The sequence below is a fragment of the Apis florea genome, unplaced genomic scaffold, assembly GCF_048593485.1.
Source record: "Apis florea isolate Af1SG1 unplaced genomic scaffold, ASM4859348v1 contig_32_pilon, whole genome shotgun sequence".
In the NCBI taxonomy this organism is placed as follows: domain Eukaryota; kingdom Metazoa; phylum Arthropoda; class Insecta; order Hymenoptera; family Apidae; genus Apis; species Apis florea.
This window is the reverse complement of record NW_028256733.1, coordinates 602804-623207: the sequence shown is the minus strand read 5'-3', so window position 1 is coordinate 623207 and position 20404 is coordinate 602804. Positions and strand designations below refer to the sequence as shown.

General features: G+C 32.4%; 1 protein-coding gene and 1 long non-coding RNA gene across 12 annotated transcripts in view; one reads left to right on the top strand and one right to left on the bottom strand.

The window, feature by feature from the left end:
* Positions 1 to 17374, top strand: part of Btk29A (tyrosine-protein kinase Btk29A) — a 141515-nt gene extending 124141 nt beyond the window's left edge. For 9 of the 11 annotated variants that reach the window (XM_031919415.2, XM_086911473.1, XM_012492474.3 and 6 more), the window contains 11 exons: positions 11439 to 11500; positions 11736 to 11819; positions 13833 to 13897; positions 14501 to 14566; positions 14652 to 14780; positions 14855 to 15048; positions 15169 to 15340; positions 15435 to 15603; positions 15678 to 15796; positions 15885 to 16137; positions 16252 to 17374. In XM_031919415.2, coding sequence (XP_031775275.1) covers positions 11459 to 11500; positions 11736 to 11819; positions 13833 to 13897; positions 14501 to 14566; positions 14652 to 14780; positions 14855 to 15048; positions 15169 to 15340; positions 15435 to 15603; positions 15678 to 15796; positions 15885 to 16137; positions 16252 to 16353 — 1395 coding nt within the window. In that variant the 5' untranslated portion in view covers positions 11439 to 11458 and the 3' untranslated portion in view covers positions 16354 to 17374. Of the gene's footprint in view, positions 1 to 7524; positions 9666 to 11438; positions 11501 to 11715; positions 11820 to 13832; positions 13898 to 14500; positions 14567 to 14651; positions 14781 to 14854; positions 15049 to 15168; positions 15341 to 15434; positions 15604 to 15677; positions 15797 to 15884; positions 16138 to 16251 lie in introns of those variants that run through there. The other 2 variants (XM_012492472.3, XM_086911474.1) reach the window with 2 other exon arrangements.
* A 232-nt stretch (positions 17375 to 17606) lies between these two features.
* Positions 17607 to 19819, bottom strand: LOC116415162 (uncharacterized). Its single transcript, XR_015293107.1, has 3 exons — positions 19510 to 19819; positions 18625 to 18716; positions 17607 to 18306 (listed from the first exon to the last, which is right to left on the bottom strand). It is a non-coding gene; the product is annotated as an uncharacterized LOC116415162 (long non-coding RNA).
* Between the last annotated feature and the right edge of the window lie 585 nt (positions 19820 to 20404).

Here is a 20404-nt window from a genome sequence, read left to right as displayed (position 1 = left end):
ATAACGGTAATCCTCGTCGACTCGCGATAAAAAAAAAAAAAAATTGAATCGAAGCCGAGGAAACCGCGGCATCGCGGATGGAATTTATATTTGAGTGGAAATAGGAGGGAACACAAGATTGTTGGAGGAGGCGGGAGGAGGAAAACCCGGTTTCAAGAGTAATAGTACGGATTCTTGGGGCGTCGAGTGGAGACTAAAGGAGAAAACAGGTTTCTCGAGACCCAATTATGGACCAGCTCCGAGCGATCCTTCGTTGCAAGTTCAATGCTCGCTTCTAAACTTTCGGGTGGAAAAAGCGTGACAGGAGATTGATTAACTGTTTCTCTCGTTAACATCATTCTCTGTTTATCTCTGCCCCATTAATTTATATAAATTTAATTTTCCTTTCCACACGTTTGATAATTGGTTTACAAACGTTCACCCATGATTTTCAGACAACGAGTTGCACGAGACGGATTATCATATTCATGAAATTGTGAATATTTCTTTTTTTTTTTTTTTTTTTAAATTATGAAATTATCCACGAGAAAGGGAATATCATAATTAATTTCTGAAAAATTCTCACCCTTCCGGTGATCACGCCCAAAACTCATGGAAATTAATTAAAATAATATCGATATTTATAAAACGATTATATTGCTTTATCATTATGATCCGATCATCATCAGAATAAAACAAACGAGAATTCGCATGATTGATCGAACTCTGATCGAAAAAATCGAAAGAAGAAGTGTGTTTCTTCAAAATTTTTCATCAACATCGACAAAACTGATTGAGATCAAAAGAAGTGAACGAAACAGGAGTCGGTACAGGGAAATTTTAATCTCTCTTAACGCACGGAGTCGCGCATGAGAGTTTCTCGCAGAAACCGAGAAGAAAAGAAGGGGCGGGGGAAGGAGGGAGGAGGGAGTGGAGAAAGAGAGAATGGAAGAAATGAGGAGAATGGAGTGGAGAAGTTCGCGCGAGTGAAAGGTGATTTCGTTGTTTTATTCGCGCGGCTTAATATTCGAAGAAGTTGGAACCAATCCAGATTAAAGGCGCCTGGCGCTGGAATTATTATTATTAAACGTCGCGCTTCAATTTCCACCACGGTTCCACCTGCTACCTTTACGATTTCCTCGGACAATCGGAACACGGAAGATCTTTTAACATCCGCTCCGACATTGCGTTAATTAGTGTTAATTCCATTCGATGAGTTCTATTATTCGAGAGGAGAGAAATGAAAGGTTTCGATCGATATTTTCTTCTCTCTCTCTCTCTCTCTCGTCGAAATTAATTTTTAATTATCTCCCTCCGCGATGATATTCACATATTTGGAAACAATGCGCGTTCCTTTGAGAATGTTGCAGAAAATTATCGAACATCTTTGATATCAAATTACATGGTTAATTTCTACATTTATACTTTAACGACGCTTCACAAAATACTTCGAATTATTATTATTTCTGATACAGAAGCCACGATTGGATAAATACGGGAAAGAATCTCGTGTTGGTTGTTATAGAACGATAGAGTTAATTCGAATGGATGAGTTTTACTAATAATATTATTATTCCAAGAGAAAGATTCTTCTCTCTTTTTCTCTCTCTCTCTCTCTCTCTCTCTCTTCTTTATCTTCCTTTCATCGAATTTGCACTCGAATCTCTATGGATTACAAAAGTGAATGGAACGAAGTTTTCGCTCTCCGACAATTTAATATTCACCGAATCTGGAACTAATCCAGGGGAACAGGTTCCACGGCGTGGCATTTTTGCAAAACGTGACACTGCAATTTCCTTCGTGGGCACGATGCCGAATTTCTTTTTTTTCTTCTCTTCTCTTCTCTTCTCTTCTCTTTCTTTCGCGAAATCCTCTCGTGTTGATCCACGTCGTCGTCCAATTCTTCTTCGAATTTTTCCAGCCAAGATTTACGCCATCTTATTGTCGCGCACATTATTTTAAATTATTCAAAGTGGTGATTTCGAATAATTTTTGAGCCTGAAATGTAATATAATGAAATATAATTTCAGGTTTTATTAAATTTAATTCTCTAAGTGTTTTAAGGATCAGAGAGAGAGAGAGAGAGGAAATAAAAATTTTTCTCTTTCTCTTTTTTTTTTTTTCTGCAAAGAATATTCGAACGAAGGGAAGACTGATCGACGGGATAGAAAAACTTTATTCACGGATTCGAAATTAATTAATTAATTAAAATCTCTCGATCGATTTTCACCAGAGTTCTTCGATTTATCCGCTTCAAGCCAACAACTTCCGATCGTAAACAATCCTCACTCAGGGATAAAGAGGTGCGTTTTGTATATTCGGTAAATAATCCAAGGACTCGAAAGGGGGGGGCTTTCAACGGTATCTCCCAATCTCTTTTTTCGAATCTCCCCTTCTTCTAACCTTTTCCTTGAATTTTACTTGAAAAAAAAAAAAGAAAAATTACAACCCTTCCACAATTATTCCGTACATATGCAAACAAATGTAAATTTCGAAAAAGTAAATAATCCAGACAATATAAAAAAAATCAAATCGACTTAAATAAAATCAATTCGACACGAAACTTCGAAAAAGGTTACATTCCTCGCCCCTTCGAATCGAAAGAAAGAGAGAAAGAAAGGAGAAGAAATTAACAAAAAACACGAAACGAACGCGGTGGATCCGTCGTTCGATGCAACGAAGAAGACAATGGCGGGAAAGGAAAAAGTGGTCGACGATTAAACCGACTACTGCTGATAACGCCGTCGGCGGAGAGAGAGAGAGAGAGAGAGAGAGAGAGAGAGAGAGGAGGAGGAGGAGTAGTCGGGCGGGAAATCGCGCATTTCGAATGATTTAAACCTCGTTTAAAAAGGTTTTAAACGAGGTTTCATCAAATACGAGGGATAAATTACATCGTTCCTGGTGATAGGAGGGGGCAGTTTCCCTCCATTCGAGGAAGAAAGGTCGAGGGGGAAGGGAGAAAGGGGTTGTGTATTGTCTGCAATTGGGGGGAGAGGGTTTGTAAGATCGATCTCTGGGTATAACGTCTGCTTGCATAACAGGGATGCGCCGACGTTTGCCCTCTTGATCCCTTCTTCGGGGGTGGGAGCAGGGTTGAGCTGTTGGGGGTGGATGTTGGCCTTTGCTCGCTCGAAAATTTCCATTTTTCTTTTCCTCGATTCGAGCAAGATTTGCGCTGGACACTGGGAAGAAAATTAGGAGAGAGATTAATGATAAGATGTTTCGTGCAAGTTTCGTGGAGAATCTGAGTTTGTGAGAGAAAATTTCAATCAGTTCCAATTCGAATTCGATGAATTACTTACACGGTTGACACGTTCGATTAAATTTGAAAAATTTAGAAAGTAGAATTTTTCCAGGTCAGAAAATTTTACAGTCAATAATATCAAGAAATTATTATATACGCTTAATAAAATTCACTTAGAAAAATTTAATTAGAATTAAGATTTTGTTGGTGAAAAATGGAGAGAGAAAAAAAAAATAAAATTATCATCTCAGAATTGATATTACAATTGAGATTCGTGTTGTGATCTGGACGAGCCTCGTGCAAAAACGGATAAACGAAGAATAATGGAAAATGATCTGTATTACAAGTATTTCGTTCCAATAATCCAAAAAAATTTTTTCCCCCAGTCTCGAATCTAGTCCACAAATTAAAAGCGATTCGAGAACATTTCGTCTCGAACTCTTGATTATATTCCGATCTCACGGAATACGCGGACAATTTAGACTATCGTAGGAAATTCTACTCCAAAATATTCCAAGAAATTTATGTAACCGAGTGAAGCGAGCCGATCCACCAGCCGAACGCTATTCCGTGCACTAATTAAGAAGTTAGATAGTTAGATGCACGGCGAGGTCGCAGGTGAATGGGCGGAATTATTTTTACTTAAATTAAACGACGAACCGACGAACGGATCAAGCCAGCGACCAAGATTTTTCGAAGATCTATCGAAAGATTCGCCTTCATAATTCCTGGGGAACAAAATAAATTTCCACAGCCTCGAAGTTAAATTGGATCTTTGGGAACTTAATCGCATGGATCTGTCTGCTGTGCGGCACTCTTGACTCTCAGAAATTCAATTTGAGGATCTCGATTCTTGGACTGTTTTTTGAGACTAATTTTCTTTGTATTTCTCAATTGCAAATATGAATCTTTAGATAGATTTTGGAAATTTAAAAAAAGTCTTCAAAATTTCCTATTTTTATCTATTCTTCCGTCGAGTATATTTTCCAAGCGAATTATTTATCCCCTCATTTTATTTCAAAAAACATTCAAATTCTATTTTGTTGTTCACCAGATGTAAAATCGTGCCAAAACAATTATAGAAATATCATCCAAGAAATCCATTCTCTCCGTTGCAAACTTATTATAAAACTTTCTCTCGAATCGTTCCATAAACGTGTCTTTCCCATTTCGTCCTTCTTATCGTTCGACGACACGTACATAACCTATATTTCGATTACATCACGAGACGTTGATGATACGATCATGCATAACTCGGTTTCGCAAGGATAATTAAAATTTTAGCGATTAAAGCGAGTGAGAATAGCGCAAGGATGGAAAAGGAACCCGCGATACGATTGCATAACGGAGACTGATGCATACCGACAAGTCTAGTTACTTTTGCGCAACGACTTTAAATTCCCTATTGTCTATGCGCGGTCGGTAATTACCCAATGTCTTGCGCGGGAATTTGAAACGCTTTAGAATGGTTCCAGTCATTTTATCGTAGTAAGTGTTGTACAATGAAGCATGTTACACGCGTCTAGCCACTCCTCGTTTCATTATGAACGATAATTAATCGCTTTTGGCGTAGTGGATTGATAATGTTGTTTGTTGAGACAGGATGTGACCATTTCCGATCGAATCTATGTTGTGTCATTTACCGAGAAAGAAGGGAAAATTAATTTTAGTGGGATATCGTGAATATGAAAGAATAATGGGTGATATATATATTATAATAAAAGATAGGGCAATAATTTTGTGTATTTTTGTAGTAATAAAATGACAAAAGATGGTATTTTTATTAAATTAATAAAATATTTAAAACAAAAATAAACGTGTTCACTTTTGCATAATAAAAAAAAATGTAAAATATTTTAAAAAATACACCGATATTCCCACAATTCACGATACGTTTAATTACAAACCATCCATTTTAATAGCGATCGCGTAAAAATAAGATTAAATATTTTGAAATATATAATACCGTGGAAATTCTGAATTTTACGTATAATGAATTATGCATTTTTGCGATAAAATTCGATCGGGAGGGAATAATTAAAATTTTTGTACTTCTGGTATGGTAATACCATTTAGTTGAAGTTCGTAACAATTTTTAGGGAGAAAACGGAATCAGCCTCTTTTGAAATTCAATTTTCAACGGCAAGGACATAACTATCCTGAAAGTATTTAAGCGTAATTATAAGAGAACAAAACGGTATTTCACGATAGGGAAAATGATATCCTGATTCAAACTTTACTCGCGCGATTTTCGTATATTCCGAAATCAGTATATTCTTCGAAGAATACACTGCATTATCCCTCTTATGTTTATAATTTTACATAATTCGTATAATTCTTTCTGATTTTTAACATTTTAAACTATAAAGATTGCAAACGCAAGATCGTAGATTTTACATATATTTAAATATGTAATATCGTTATATGTTTTACATCGTTATAATCACGTAGTTACAAAAGAATTTTTTATATAATAAAACTAAAAATTTTATTCATCAAAACTTACCCAAAAAGTAGAGGAAAGTACGCCATTGAAATTCCTTTTTTGTTTCATCTCGATATTTCAATCGATTGCCGAGATACAAGGATTTAAAGTCTTCGTCAAAACGATGCAAAAATTATGAACGAGTTCTAGTGACTTACATTTTTTCCTAGAAATGCATACGCTTCTTGAAATTGCGTCTGTCACTAGTCTGAAGTTTGGGATAAGTCGATAAGACAAAGTGCGAGCGAAAGATCCGAGTAACCGATAAGAACGAAGACGGTATATGTTTAAAAATTACCTTTTTCTTTACACGACGAAATCTCCGGAACCGGAAGTCGTATTAAAATAAATGAAAATGCGTTTTAAAATGCAAACTTTTGCGCTTCTAACGATCTTTTATTCGTTGACCGGAAATCACTATCTTCGGAGTTACAGCGGTTCGAAGTTTTCTTAATTTTTAATAGTAACTTTTAACACGATTAAAAATTAACCACTTCTTTACACGACGATATCTCGGGAACCGGAAGTCGTATCAGGATAAATGAAAATGCGTTTTAAAGTACAAACTTCTGCGCTTCTAACGATCGCTGATTTATTAACCGGAAGTCATTATCTTCGAAGATATAGCGGTTTAAAGTTTTCCTATTTTCAATACGAATCGTAATCGAGTTTTTAAGTTAAATTACGGGATGGATAAGCCGCAACTAGGGATATTCTCGTCTCATTTTAGCTCGAAGAATCGCCCCTTAAATTTATAGACACCTGTAGCCGACCATCCAGCACGTTCAAACTTATGGAAAGGAGCATACTGTTCCTTGACCGAAATAACGACTCTCTCGAGGAAGTCTTCTGCCTTCTGCGTTCAAGTTCGACTTCGCAGATCATTATGGCTTGATTTGTGCGCCCCAAATATCCAAAAGCAAGCCGCTCTTTATCGCGGTATAAACACGCCACGGGGATAAAGCATCAAATCTGGAATCATTGCCAGACCCGCGAAGGAACTCCTTTCAAAATTTCCCTTCCCTTTCCGCAGGAAATCAATCTTTCTCTCGAGACCCATAACCCATTCAAAAAATTAATGGCACGATATATCACTTCGTAAATAGAACACGATCTTACAATTTTAAGATTATTACCACTCTTATTACATATATATATATATATATTAATTTCAATCTTTTTTTTTTCTTTAACATTACAATTACCAATATATATATATATACATGATATACAATTAAATTTATAGAGATGAATTCCAGACAATTGCAGACAAAAGAACACCTTTCTATTCTCGAATAGAAGTATTTCAACAAGCACGCACACGCGCAAAAAGAGAAATTACAGGGGAAATAATGGTGCAAACACGTGCAACGAACGAAGAAAAATCCCTAGAGCGGGGCTCGTGCAATAATAATATCGAGAATCGCGCGCCAATAATGCTCTCTACGCGGAAAGGGCGGGAAGGAAGATTTCCCCGATGGCGTTTCCCAACGGTTAAACTCTCCGACGATCCGACGATTCCTCCGCGACGATACGTTACGAAGAATCGTCTCCTCTCGATCCGACGAATATCGATCGATCAACGTCGCTGCCTTCCATAATATCAATGCCGCCTCCCTGGACGATGCGAGAGAAGAAGAAGTCTTCCCAACATCCTCGGTCGATCCGCCAACTTTTCGAAGACGGATCTAGGGGGGGGAGGGAGGAGGAGGAGGAGGAGAAGTATTTCTAGGTTAGGTTAGTCCACTTGTGATGGAGAGGAATAAACGAACAACGCTCGAGTCGATGACAATTTCCTGCTAGGATGGATTCGATCAATCTTACAAGTCGTGTTTTCCTCGTTCGTTTCCGAATTCTTTTTAGGTTAGGTCGCATGCATTCGTATGTTGTTGCACGATATTATGCGCAATATTTGCGAAGAAATGGGGGAATTTAAGTGTGTATTAAGATTTGTTGTATTCTCGTATTTGTTCATAATTGTCCGTTCAAATGTTACGGGTAATTGTAAATTGTGGATTTATATAATATCCTCGATCCACGTGTTAATTTCGTTGTTTGTGTATCTTAATTAATTTCTCGTGAATTATTGTTATACAGAAACCGGCTTCTGATTACTGGAAATTTTCAAACAATTTTTCTCGATTATCTTTCAATGCGGATATATCGGAATTTCCAAGACAGCTTCAATTACCATACACGCGATTACACGTTTTTTAAAAGATATAATTGTCGCGCAATTATCGTAATTATTTTTAATTCCCTTGTTTAAATCCTTTCTCATTTCTGCGATAAATTATCGAAAAGATAATCCCTTAACTTGAAAAACAAAAACAACGATTCTCTCCGAGCGAAAATAGATTAAACGAGAAAAAGAAAAGAAAAAAAAGAAATCACGAATCTTCGTGTAATTATCCTGTGTAATTGACGAGTAAACAAACGAACGAACGCTCCATTAAAATCCTGCATATGTCCACGCACGAGCATCAAAAAAACGCAAACTTTGACAAAAAAAAAAAAGAAAGAAAAGAAATATCACGATCGAGAAAGCAATCAACACGATTCGTCAAATAGCGGACAATAAATCCCCCAAAATCATCAATTTCAAACGTGTCCAACGAGCGTACACACGGTCATAAAACCGGCCGACTGTATTTTTACGCCTCGAGAGAGAGAGAGAGGAGGGGGAGGGAAGGAGAGAAAAGTTGAAAAATAGAAACGATATCAAACATTCGGTAATGTATTCGTTCCAGAGAGAGAGAGAGAGAGAGAGGATCGCTTACCGGAAACGGGTCCACCGCTTCCCTGTCCTCCTCTGTCGATGGAAGTTTCTGGCCAACGTTTTACCGGCAGAACGAGCAATTAATCCTGGACGATTCTGTCGGTCGAGATTAATCCTTTTATTTCATTCGAGGGGGGATCCATGGCTCGTCAATTTTTCCGATTAATGCATTCGCAATGGTGTCTCGCTCTTTCTGGAAAACTGTCGGTCTTTCGATACGATTGGACAAAATGGAGCGTAAAATGGTTCGAATAATGTATATACAAGCGTTTCTTCTAATTTTTTTCGAAGAATTCGATTCGATTCGATCTTTTCTATCGATTGGAAGTACAAAATTGTTATGTACAAATTTTGCTATCCGCATTGCTGGAATAAAAAAAAAAAATCATCGTCCAAAGAAAGAGCAAAGAAACGAGAAGACCCTCGAAAGAAGAGGTGCGTGTAAGTACAAGAAGAAGAAGAAGAGGAACAAAGGGAGGAGAGAAGTAGGAACTTGTATCCATGGTCGGTGAACTTAGCACACACTCCATAGTGTGGAGCAGCAGACTGCTTCCGGTAATGAAACTCGACATGAAGAGGAAGTTCGAAAGGGAGAAGGGACGCGGCCAGCCAACCAGCCAGCCACCCAGCTAGGCACGCACGTGGGGACGTTGAACGGTCTAAGGGATGCTGGAGGGGATGCAGGAGGTTGAGGTCGCATTGATTTTGTCTAGACAGGGTGGAGACTAGCTGTGGTATCGTCCTTCGCTCACCGTTGACGATATTCCGCCATCCACCGAGCTTCGTGCACGCACCCTCGCTTCCAACTTCCTTCTTCGTTTCCTTACGAAGAAACCTACCTCCGCCCACGTGTTTCGAGCGTGCGTGAATTCGAATTTCGTCTTGATTTTCCATTTTCATTTGGTTAATAATCGGTTGATGCAAATCTTCCATCCAAATTTTCTTCCTTCGTTCCTACTTCAGATTTCGATCAGATGTTGTTGTTGCAAAGCACGTGAGTTTTTGTGGAGTGATTCGTGTACTACAAGTGAAAGGGTTTGCTCGAACACGCGAGATCCACCGCGCTGTGAAGGCAGCGTCTTTGAGAGAAAAAAGTGGCGTGGAAGGAGGTGCGAGGGGATCTCGATGGCTGGATCTGGCCGGATCATGGATTCGGTCGAGTTTCCGCACGCGTTCCGGTACGTTTAAATAATTGAGAATAAATAATCGTTCGTAAAATTCGATGATATATTCCATTATCTAAACTTCCAAGCTCTTTCTTTCCGTTCCTTTCTTTCTTTTTTTTTTTTGTGTCTAGGATGAGAATCTATACGCCGACGATTAAATTAGATTTAGAATTTTCGTTCGGATATAATATTGTCGTTGTGTCAACAATTAATCGGGACTCTTGAAACAACGAGCGAAGAAGGAACAAAAAAGATTGCCATTTGCTTAAATTGCATTGAGAAAAAAAAAAAAAAAATCAACGGCTCGCGCGTGTTAATTACCATAATTCTATACATTTTTACACCGATGAGAAAGAACGCTATACACAACAATGGGCACACAAAGTAATTCCACGGAGGGTAATTCCATCGTTTAAACAACTCTTACTTGACAGGTCGAAAAAAATACAGGTGATTTATGAGAAGAAGTAATTAAAACGGACGTCTAGCTGGTTGAATTGTAACGTGTATTTTATCAACGAATCGGCCGGCTAACGAGCCGAGGCTCGTTAAGCGTCGCGCTAATTGAGAATACAAAGAATACAGGATGTTGGATGGAAAAAACAGAAATAGCGTTCCTAGAAAAATCGGACATCGATATATAAATCGTTCGATCGTTCCATTCGCTCGATTGACGCGTGACACGTTGCTTTAAAAAAAAAAAAAAAAAATACGAAAAAGAAGAAAGAGAAAAAAAAAACTAGATTGTCGCGGTATATTTGGCAAGAAATGAAAACGACGGGAAGAAAAATGATGTCGGCGAGGATTCGAAATTTTAATGTGATAAATATCTAAATTATCACCGACATTCAAATACGCTTTTTCCAGTAAACGAAAATATTTAATCGTCGATTCTTTCACTTTCTTTTTTTTTTTTTTTTTTTCCTCTCATTGTGGAATTTTTTGTCCTAGTTTTGTAGTTATCTATTATTCTAGATATTTAATTAGTTGGTTATATTTTCTTTTCCTTCTTCTTTTTTTTTTTTTTGACTTCTGTTTTTCATCGTTCTTTCACATAATTCCTTTTCTAGCTATTATATTATATTCGCGACGAAATGTTAATTCTTGCTGAACTCAAATACAAAGTTTAATCGTGAATCGATAAATTATGTTGATTAAAATTTTTTAATCTTATTTAAAATCTTGCACTTATTTCATTTCGTAATTTTCTCTCTCGATCAACAAAAGAGAGAGAGAGAGATGGGAAAAAGGAAGGACATCGTAAACATCGGCGATATCGTGTAACGAAAGAATGATTATAAATTGAAAAAAAATGCTTGTTTCGCCCCTCTTCTTTCTTCCATTTATAAATCTTTCGGCCCAAGAATAGGACCAATTATTCTCGGTTAAAAAACTGGACGGATCCGCACTTTTCCCTTTGGGATGAGAAAAATTTTCGAGTTCATTAGTATTCATTAAAACATCGCAAGCAACGTAAGCTCATTAAGATATAAGTTATGAGATCTCCCTTCTCCGAGGTCTTCTTCTCCATGCTACATTCAATAATTATCCCGGCGAAGAAACGTAGCTGCTTCGCTCCTGTGGAAAACTCGGACTAATGGCGACCATCTTCTGAAAAAAATGAGAACATTTGGTCACAGAATTAAAAATTCTGACTCGTCTCCGTTCCACTTTATATATAATTACAAGTAACACGATGAGTAATTTAAAAAGGAAAAAAAAAAAATTGTGTTATTTTAATATTAATGGAAATGTTAATGGAAAATTATTGTCTGTTCATTGCAGGGACCCCCTCGACTCCAATAATGCCAGGGGGGACACCTGGGACCCCATCTTCTAAAACCAAGGTAAATAAATAAATCTTCTCTTGCAAATATTCTTTTACTTAAATTTATCATACATGAGGGAAAAATACTTACCTATAATGTATACAAAAATTTTCCCTCGAAAGATTCATTAAAATCAGATTTTTTTTTTAAAATAAGTGAATTTTCCTTATAAAACAACGTAGAAATAAAAAAAGACTTTTTGACTTACTGAATTCATTCAATATTCTAAACAGAGAATCAATGCGTGTTCCAGGACAAGATAATGATGAGAACAAAGGTCGTGGTAGCTCTGTATCCTTTTCGAGCGATTGAGGGTGGCGATTTATCCCTCGAAAAGGTAAGAGTAAAATCCATTTCTATTTTTCTCTCGCGAAATTAGTGAAATTTAAAAAAGAAACGAAAAAAAAATAAAGAAAAAAAAAATTCACAATATCGACTCGTTTATCCGGGTGGAATGAGATTCATAAAGTTTGAAAGCGTATCAAATATTTTATACGCGATTAAACGAGCGTAAAAGGATCGATGTCTGGTATCGTTTAACGGCCGCTTTCACAATGCAGTTTTAATTGCATCGCAGAATACCTGAAACCACGATAATTTCTCATTGAAACGGAAATCCAAATCAAATATAAAAACAAATGACAGCCGATATTCGATTGTAAATAGGTCTTCTCTAATATTTTTTCAAATTCTGCCAAGACCTCAATAATTATACCTATAAAACGTATCATTTTGAAGAAGAAAATAGATAAAGAGATAAAATTTGCTTTAAAAAATGAATAAAAAAATAAGAAAATATGAATTTGATTGATAAACTTAAAAGTTTCGTCAAACTCGACTTTCAAAAAGTGTTAATGAATATTTTAATATTCTAAAGAAAATTTGCAAAATTGGACGAATATATATTATACTCTACATAGTTCGATATTAAACCGAATATTAGATATAGATATAGATTTGAATAAAATAATGCCGCAAGCAATCACGTTATATTATGTATCAATGAAAAAAAAAAAAAAAAGAGAATTACATTCATACATTGTTCCGTATCATATTCAAACGAGATAGAATCGAATCGCAGAAAATAAAATTATACATATTGCACGAATCGTATCGTATTAAATATTATCGTAAGAACTCGTGTTATAACCGAATTAAATATACAATATTGTATGGAATAGAACTACATAAATTACATCGTTTGAATAGAATCGAATAAAACTGTATTAGATCAATCTTGATTCACGAACTAAATTACATTAAAATATTCTTACCGCAATAAATCGATCTGATTTATGTATCTATACCTTCTCATATCGATTCAATAAATCGAATCGTGAAGATATACAATAAGATATATATAAAATGTAAAATTCAATAAAAAATTAAGGAAATTGAACTCCAATTTCTAAAAATTTTTCAATTTTTTCGTCACAATTAGCGCTAAATTTTCGTGAAATTAGATAAATCATATTAATAAAGTCAATTTGGTTTCTATGTTGTCGAATTGTTATTACTAAATTCTCTTTTTAATCTTTTTCAATTCATTTATATATTTATTGACTTTCCATGTAATTCTATTTCTATTTTTTTTATAAAAAAAAATAAGTTATTGTTAAAAAATTAACAATAATCAATTCTATTTTTATCATATTTTATTTAGAATCCAATTCTCTGATAGTTCCTATCTATGCGGCTACAACAATGGACATATTTAAATTATATTCATATTTACGTAAAATTAATTATTCATTTCTAATATTCATCTCATAATTAAGAAAAATTTGATTGACGAATTAAATCATTAATTCGATCGCTCGATTGCACGACATGTCAAACCAAATTTCCAAGTTTCTAACCTAACTTTCGCACAATTGAGTCTTGCGGTCGGATAACAGTTCTCGGTAATGTCTCGCGTCGATCATATTATCATCGACATAGGCAACAGCATCGCCAGCATTCCGCGGATGATGGTTATCCTCTAATATGCAGAGAAACCTCGAATCCTATTAACACTTGGATTCAACGGTGCATGCCAGTTCATCAAATGTTTAATTAACTATGGTTTTAGCAATTTTCAAATGTAATCTGGAATAGTGATATTTTAGAGAAAAATATTTTGAATTCTTGCTCGGATTTCACGAGTTTCAAAATCATTTGAAACTGTATATAATGTTATTTCCAATTCGAACTAATATTTTTGATAATTATCAAAACCGTGTTATTTTTTTATCAAAATCATTTAAGGATCACAATTGAAATTATTTAAATCATTGGAATTCATCGATGTCATGTCAGATTCATAATTTCATCTTATATCGTAAATATATAAAAATACATTATTTCGCAGGGAGCAGAATACGAAGTATTAGATGATTCTCAGGAACATTGGTGGAAAGTTAAAGATGAACATGGGTATGTAAAAGTTTTATATTCATTGAAATGGAAGATATATTGTCTATTGGAAAATAGTTTGAATTAGAATCTCTCGAAAAAAAATTATTTTTTAAATTATTTCGAGTAAAATTACTGGTCAATTTTATTTTGAATCCAAATTCCAAATTAATTAGATACCATCTATTACGCAAACCCTTATGCCAATGCAATCATGATTAATATTGTTATGCTATATCTTCTTGGCAACTTGCATTCTCGGCGATCAAATACTTTTAAAGGCTTAAGTTTTTCTCTCTTCTTACTCTTACTACTTAACATAGCCAAAAGCGGATTAAAGCTATGGATTCATTGGCTAGTCGATTCGACTCGTGAATATATAAAAAAAAGCTTCCAAGAAAACACAAAGGAAATGGATATAATATATATATATATATATATATATCACTCTCTATTAGATATATTCTTATTAGATATAAAAAAAATTTTCCATTTATATAATTTCAACGATTATATTAATTACTACACTGCTGATACAAATGAAACAAAAGAATATATAATTTTTTTATTTGGATACTTGTAATATAATATGATTAATTATAATTTCTAATTTTTTTTTTTCAGATCCATTGGTTACATTCCCAGCAACTATGTCAAAGAAAAAGAACTTCTGGGCCTTCAAAAATATGAGTAAATATATGGAGAAGACTTTATTTAAAACAAATTTATATTTTCTTAATGTTATATAATGATTAACATATGTTTAAAATTGTAGATGGTATGTGGGTGATATGTCTAGACAACGTGCGGAATCATTGCTTAAGCAAGAAGATAAAGAAGGATGCTTTGTTGTACGTAATTCGTCTACCAAAGGACTGTACACGCTTTCCCTCTATACGAAAGTGTAAGTATTTTCACTTTATATCATCACATTATATTTTATTATAGAAAAAGGTCAATAAGAAGATACTATTGTAGCCCACATCCTCATGTGAAACATTATCATATCAAACAAAATACCAGAGGAGAATTTTATCTATCTGAGAAACATTGCTGTGGTTCAATACCCGACTTGGTTAATTATCATAGACATAATAGCGGTGGATTAGCTAGCCGACTGAAAACTAGCCCTTGTGATCGCCCTGTACCACCAACTGCTGGTCTCAGTCATGGTTTGTAATCTTTTTGAGATCAAATTTTCAAAAGAGAATCTTTTTATTTTTTTTTTCAATTCGTTACAAAGCAAACTAATATTTTTTTTTAGAAAGCTATAACTGTTCTTTAATTTGCAGACAAATGGGAAATTGATCCAGCAGAACTACACTTATTAGAAGAACTTGGTTCTGGACAGTTTGGAGTAGTGCGAAGAGGAAAATGGCGTGGATCTATAGACGTTGCTGTAAAAATGATGAAAGAAGGCACAATGTCTGAAGATGATTTTATAGAAGAAGCTAAAGTGATGACGTGAGTTAATGATTAATTCAAGTTTTTAATAGATGAAGATATTTAGTAAACAAATGAGAGATTGAATAGTAAATGTCGAATTGTTTTTTTCTAGGAAACTTCAACATCAGAATTTGGTTCAATTATATGGTGTTTGCAGTAAAGATAGACCAATATACATTGTTACTGAATACATGCGACATGGATCTTTGCTCAACTACCTCCGTCGTAATGAAGCAACTCTAGGAGCAAATGTTGGTCTTCTTTTAGATATGTGCATACAAGTAAAGTTCATCTTCAAATGTCAACTTTTGCTCATTTATTTATTGCAGCAATTAATATTAATTAATAATTGCAGGTTTGCAAAGGTATGGCTTATTTGGAAAGGCATAACTATATCCATAGAGATCTCGCTGCACGCAATTGTTTAGTTGGTTCAGAAAATGTAGTAAAAGTTGCAGACTTTGGATTGGCAAGGTAAAAATTTTCTACAATGAAATGAAAGTGAAATTATTAATTTATATTTAGTATTTAGAAATTTTATAATTTTATAATTTTGTTTCAGGTATGTATTGGATGATCAATATACTAGTAGTGGAGGCACCAAATTTCCAATCAAATGGGCACCTCCAGAAGTGTTGAACTACACTCGCTTCAGTTCAAAATCAGACGTCTGGGCTTATGGAGTACTCATGTGGGAAGTATTCACGTGCGGAAAAATGCCTTATGGACGTCTAAAAAACACTGAAGTCGTGGAAAGAGTGCAACGAGGTATCATATTAGAAAGACCTAAAGCCTGTTTCAAAGAAGTTTATGAGGTTAGTCAAAACTAGATCAATTTTATTTAACATATTCAAGATAAATATAAAGAAATTATTTTGATATTAATATAACACATTTATAATAAAATCCTATGTGTATTTATCTCTTAGGTAATGCGAAAATGTTGGGCCCATTGCCCAGAAGTACGACCCTCTTTCCGCGTGCTGAAGGAACAGCTAATAAGCGTGTCTCAAGGTCTGCTCAATGATTGACTCAACCTTTTACGGTGTATGCGCCTATCGTCGCCTTCGAATCGATCAATACAGGCGGCAAAATCTCCATCGCTTGAGCGATCTCCCTCGATACTACCATCTTCTAATTCATCATCATCTTATAATTCAGCAACATTACCATCATCGCGTAAAACACGTGCACCCGCCTCTTTACCACCCTCGGTCGATTTTCTACATCTCTCGTCATCCATGTGCAAAACGAAGAAAGAAGGGTCATCCTCACCGAGTACACCTGGCCACCAACCTAGTCAACCATCATCAAGCTCGTCAAACGTCTGTGACATTTGCAGTTCCTACGGACATCCGTGGATTGAAATTTGCAAAGCGATACGAGCCACTAAAGGCAAATAAAAAGTTGTGTGTGTGTCCCGAAAGTATGTGTGTCGATTTCAACGATTGTATTAACGCAAGCTTACAAAACAGCAGAAGAGAAAAACCGAACAAAAAAAAACAATATTAACACGACATTATTTGATCTTGCATTATCGCAAAACTCTTTCACTATCCTGTACTATCCTTTATCTCTATCCTTCTACTATACTTTATCTTTTCTCTATCCAATTAATCCCAACTTCTTGAGATCTTTACTATAGATATTTTAGATGTTTTTTTCTCAATGAACAAAGGAAATGATCCGAGTGCGTGATATTATTATGTATTTCTCGGATATTAGGTTCTTCAATCATCCTTTCAATTCCTAACTACTCTCTCATCCACCATGAGTTTCAGAGTATCTGTTCCATGCAACGATACGAATGCATTTACAAATAGAACAGTAGTATTTATTAATTATCCTTTAAATAGGATATAATAGTAAGTTGTGATTTTTCTGTAGACATATACTGTCCTTTTGTTATCGACTTTTTAACAAGAACAGTAAACGTAACTTCACAAATGAGAAATATTATTTCTGCTTGATAAGTGAATTTAATAAATGAATGTCTCACTTGTGTATTATATACTATGACAATTTAATAAAATAGAATAAAGAAAAATAAAACATCTTGTGTTTTCAATATTATTTGCAAATATTTAAAATATCCTAGATACTTCTTATAAATATTTTATGTTTTCATATTATATCTTGTCTCTTCTATCTTCCTTTCATGTAAAAATTTATTTTCTTTTTAGTGTGCAAAAGAGATTTTTTTTGTTCAAATTTTTTATCATTGTACAAACAAATAACAAAAGGATTTTTAAGGAAAATAAAAGTGACAAACTAAATCTGAAAATAATTAGATAGATTTTAATTTATTTATATGATTCTATATAAGGTACATATGTTACTTCATTTTCAATGAAAGTAGAGTAATGAAAATATAAAATATTGATAATAATAAAAATAAATAAATAAAATATATTTAAAGAGAGTTATATTTATTTTATTGATTTAAATTATATTATCATTATTACCTCAGCCATCATTACTATATTAATTATATATACATCTTACAAATTATATATCCTATTTAAAATAGTAGTAATTTTTTTATAAATTTACTTATATTTAATATTTTTTATTTAAAAATAAAAATTTATCAATAAAAATTAATAATTAATCCTGATATGTATTTAGAATTTTGCATAAAATGAATGTAATTTTTAAAAATATTGCATAAAAATGCATAAAAATCTTGTATGCATTTAGAAATATGTATTTTTTTATCATTAACTCTTACAAATTAATAGAACAACTTTTAAGCAAAAGTAATTTGATAAAATTTATAATTTTTTATAATTTCTATCTATATACAAACCAAATATAATTTTTATAGCTATCTAGTACAAAAATAATATTTATCTAACAATTTAAAGATTTGAATTTAACTACAAAAAAATCTGAATCTATAATCAAGGGAAAAAGAAGAAGTAATATACAAATCTTACAAATCTCTCTCTTTTTTGTTTAATTCCAATTGATTCCATTGGTTTCTGAAACAAAGAACACTATAAAAAATTAATAAATTTCAATAAATCATAATAATTTCTAAATTGAACTCAATGGATATAATAAAATGAATATAAATAGAATTTTAATCTCTTATATATAGCTAAATTTTTTTTTTCAATACTATGTAAAAAAAATTTAATATATAGAAAAATTTTAAAGTTTTTATAGAAAATTTAAACAAAATTTTTAATAATTAATATAATAATTATGAATTATATACATAAAAATAACTAATTCAATAAAATGCGAATACAAAAATTCTTATATATTTTTTTTCAATATAAAAACTTAAACTTTACCTCTTCTTTATAAAATATAGAATATCATCATGGCATCTATATTGAAATTTTTTTTTTTTTGCATAAAATAGTCTCAATAATCAGCTACTTATCTGCAAAAAAAATTGTATCTCTAAGATAATTGTATAAAATATATAAGATTAAAATTGATTGTATTAAAATAAAATAATAATCTAGTTTAAAAGTTTATAATACAGAATTATTGTACTATAATAGTTAGTGACAAATATAAAAATTATATTATAAAATATATAAAATTAATCAATATATAGAAAATAAAACAATAATTAATAAAAAAATAAAATAATAATTAAATCAAAAATTTTATCTTAAAAAAAATATGAGTTATAAGTTATCTGTGATTCTAACTGTTAAACAAATAAATAAAAAAAAAAGAATAATTTCAAAAAATTGATGAACACAATAGATAATTGAAAGAAATACATATTTGACATGATATGATATATTTGAATTTGAATTTTTAAATTATATAAATTATATAAATTATATAAATGCGGATTTTTTTTATAGATATATTTTTTATAAATATATTTTATAAATATTATAGGTTATACAATAAAAAATGTTTTTATATCTTGAATATAATATAAACAAAATATAAAAATAAATATAATGTAAATAATAGAACTAAATAAAATGATTAATTTCATTATGTTTACTATTATCTAAATTAATCTTACTATTATCTAACTATTATCAAAAAACATAATATTACTATTATTGCAATTTACACATTCATAAATAATGAAATGATACATACAGCTTTCAACATTACTATTTTACATTGAACTATAGCGTGTGTATAAAAATGATAAAATAGTCATAATATAAATTTCTATGATACAAAAAAATGCAAGTCTGTACCTTGTTTGTTTGTAGTAACAGCTTCATCCATGATAGAGATGAATTATACCAACGCTCTACCAAATAAAACACAAAATTGTTACACTCGCGAATAAATATAATTAAAATATTTGCAAATAAATATACATAATATAAATATTATGAATAAAACGCATATAAATTGATGAAATATATATGCAACTAAATTATATTCGAAATTGAACACGAATAAATTTTTCATCCACACGACACAGCGGTCGAAGCGAAACTGGCTGGCGGAATCGTCTTTCCCCACTCGATAAACATTGCTCGGCGGGCAAGGTTGAACGCCGCAAACGACAGTATCGATGACAATATAAATTGATTTGTAAACTTCAAGCGAATATTTCAACTATGAAATTTTTAAATATTTTAATTTTTAATTTTTATAAATTTTAATATTTTAAACTCTATTAATTTTAATATATATAACGATTTATAAAATATATTATATAATAGAATAATTTATATTATTATAATTATTAAATTATATATATATAATAATTTTAAAATTATTTATTATTATTATTTATTATTTTTAATTTATGAAAAAAATATTAAATTCAATTTATAAATTTTTATTTTATTTAATAAATTTTTTGAATATGTAACAATCAATATATTTTTATATATTTTTAGGAATTTACTATATTATAAATAGTAAAAAAATAAATTCAATAAACGAATCAATAACATTGTCTTTCAATAAAATATTTCAAAAATATAATTTTTTTTCTTTGTTAAATAAACTAAGCTTTTGTTTGTTTAAATTCAAGTGCTAAATAATGCCTCTTGATAACACGCATTATATATCAGAATATATTGCGAAATCCTAGAAATATATTCTAAAAATTCGAAAAAAATGTTTTATCGAGAA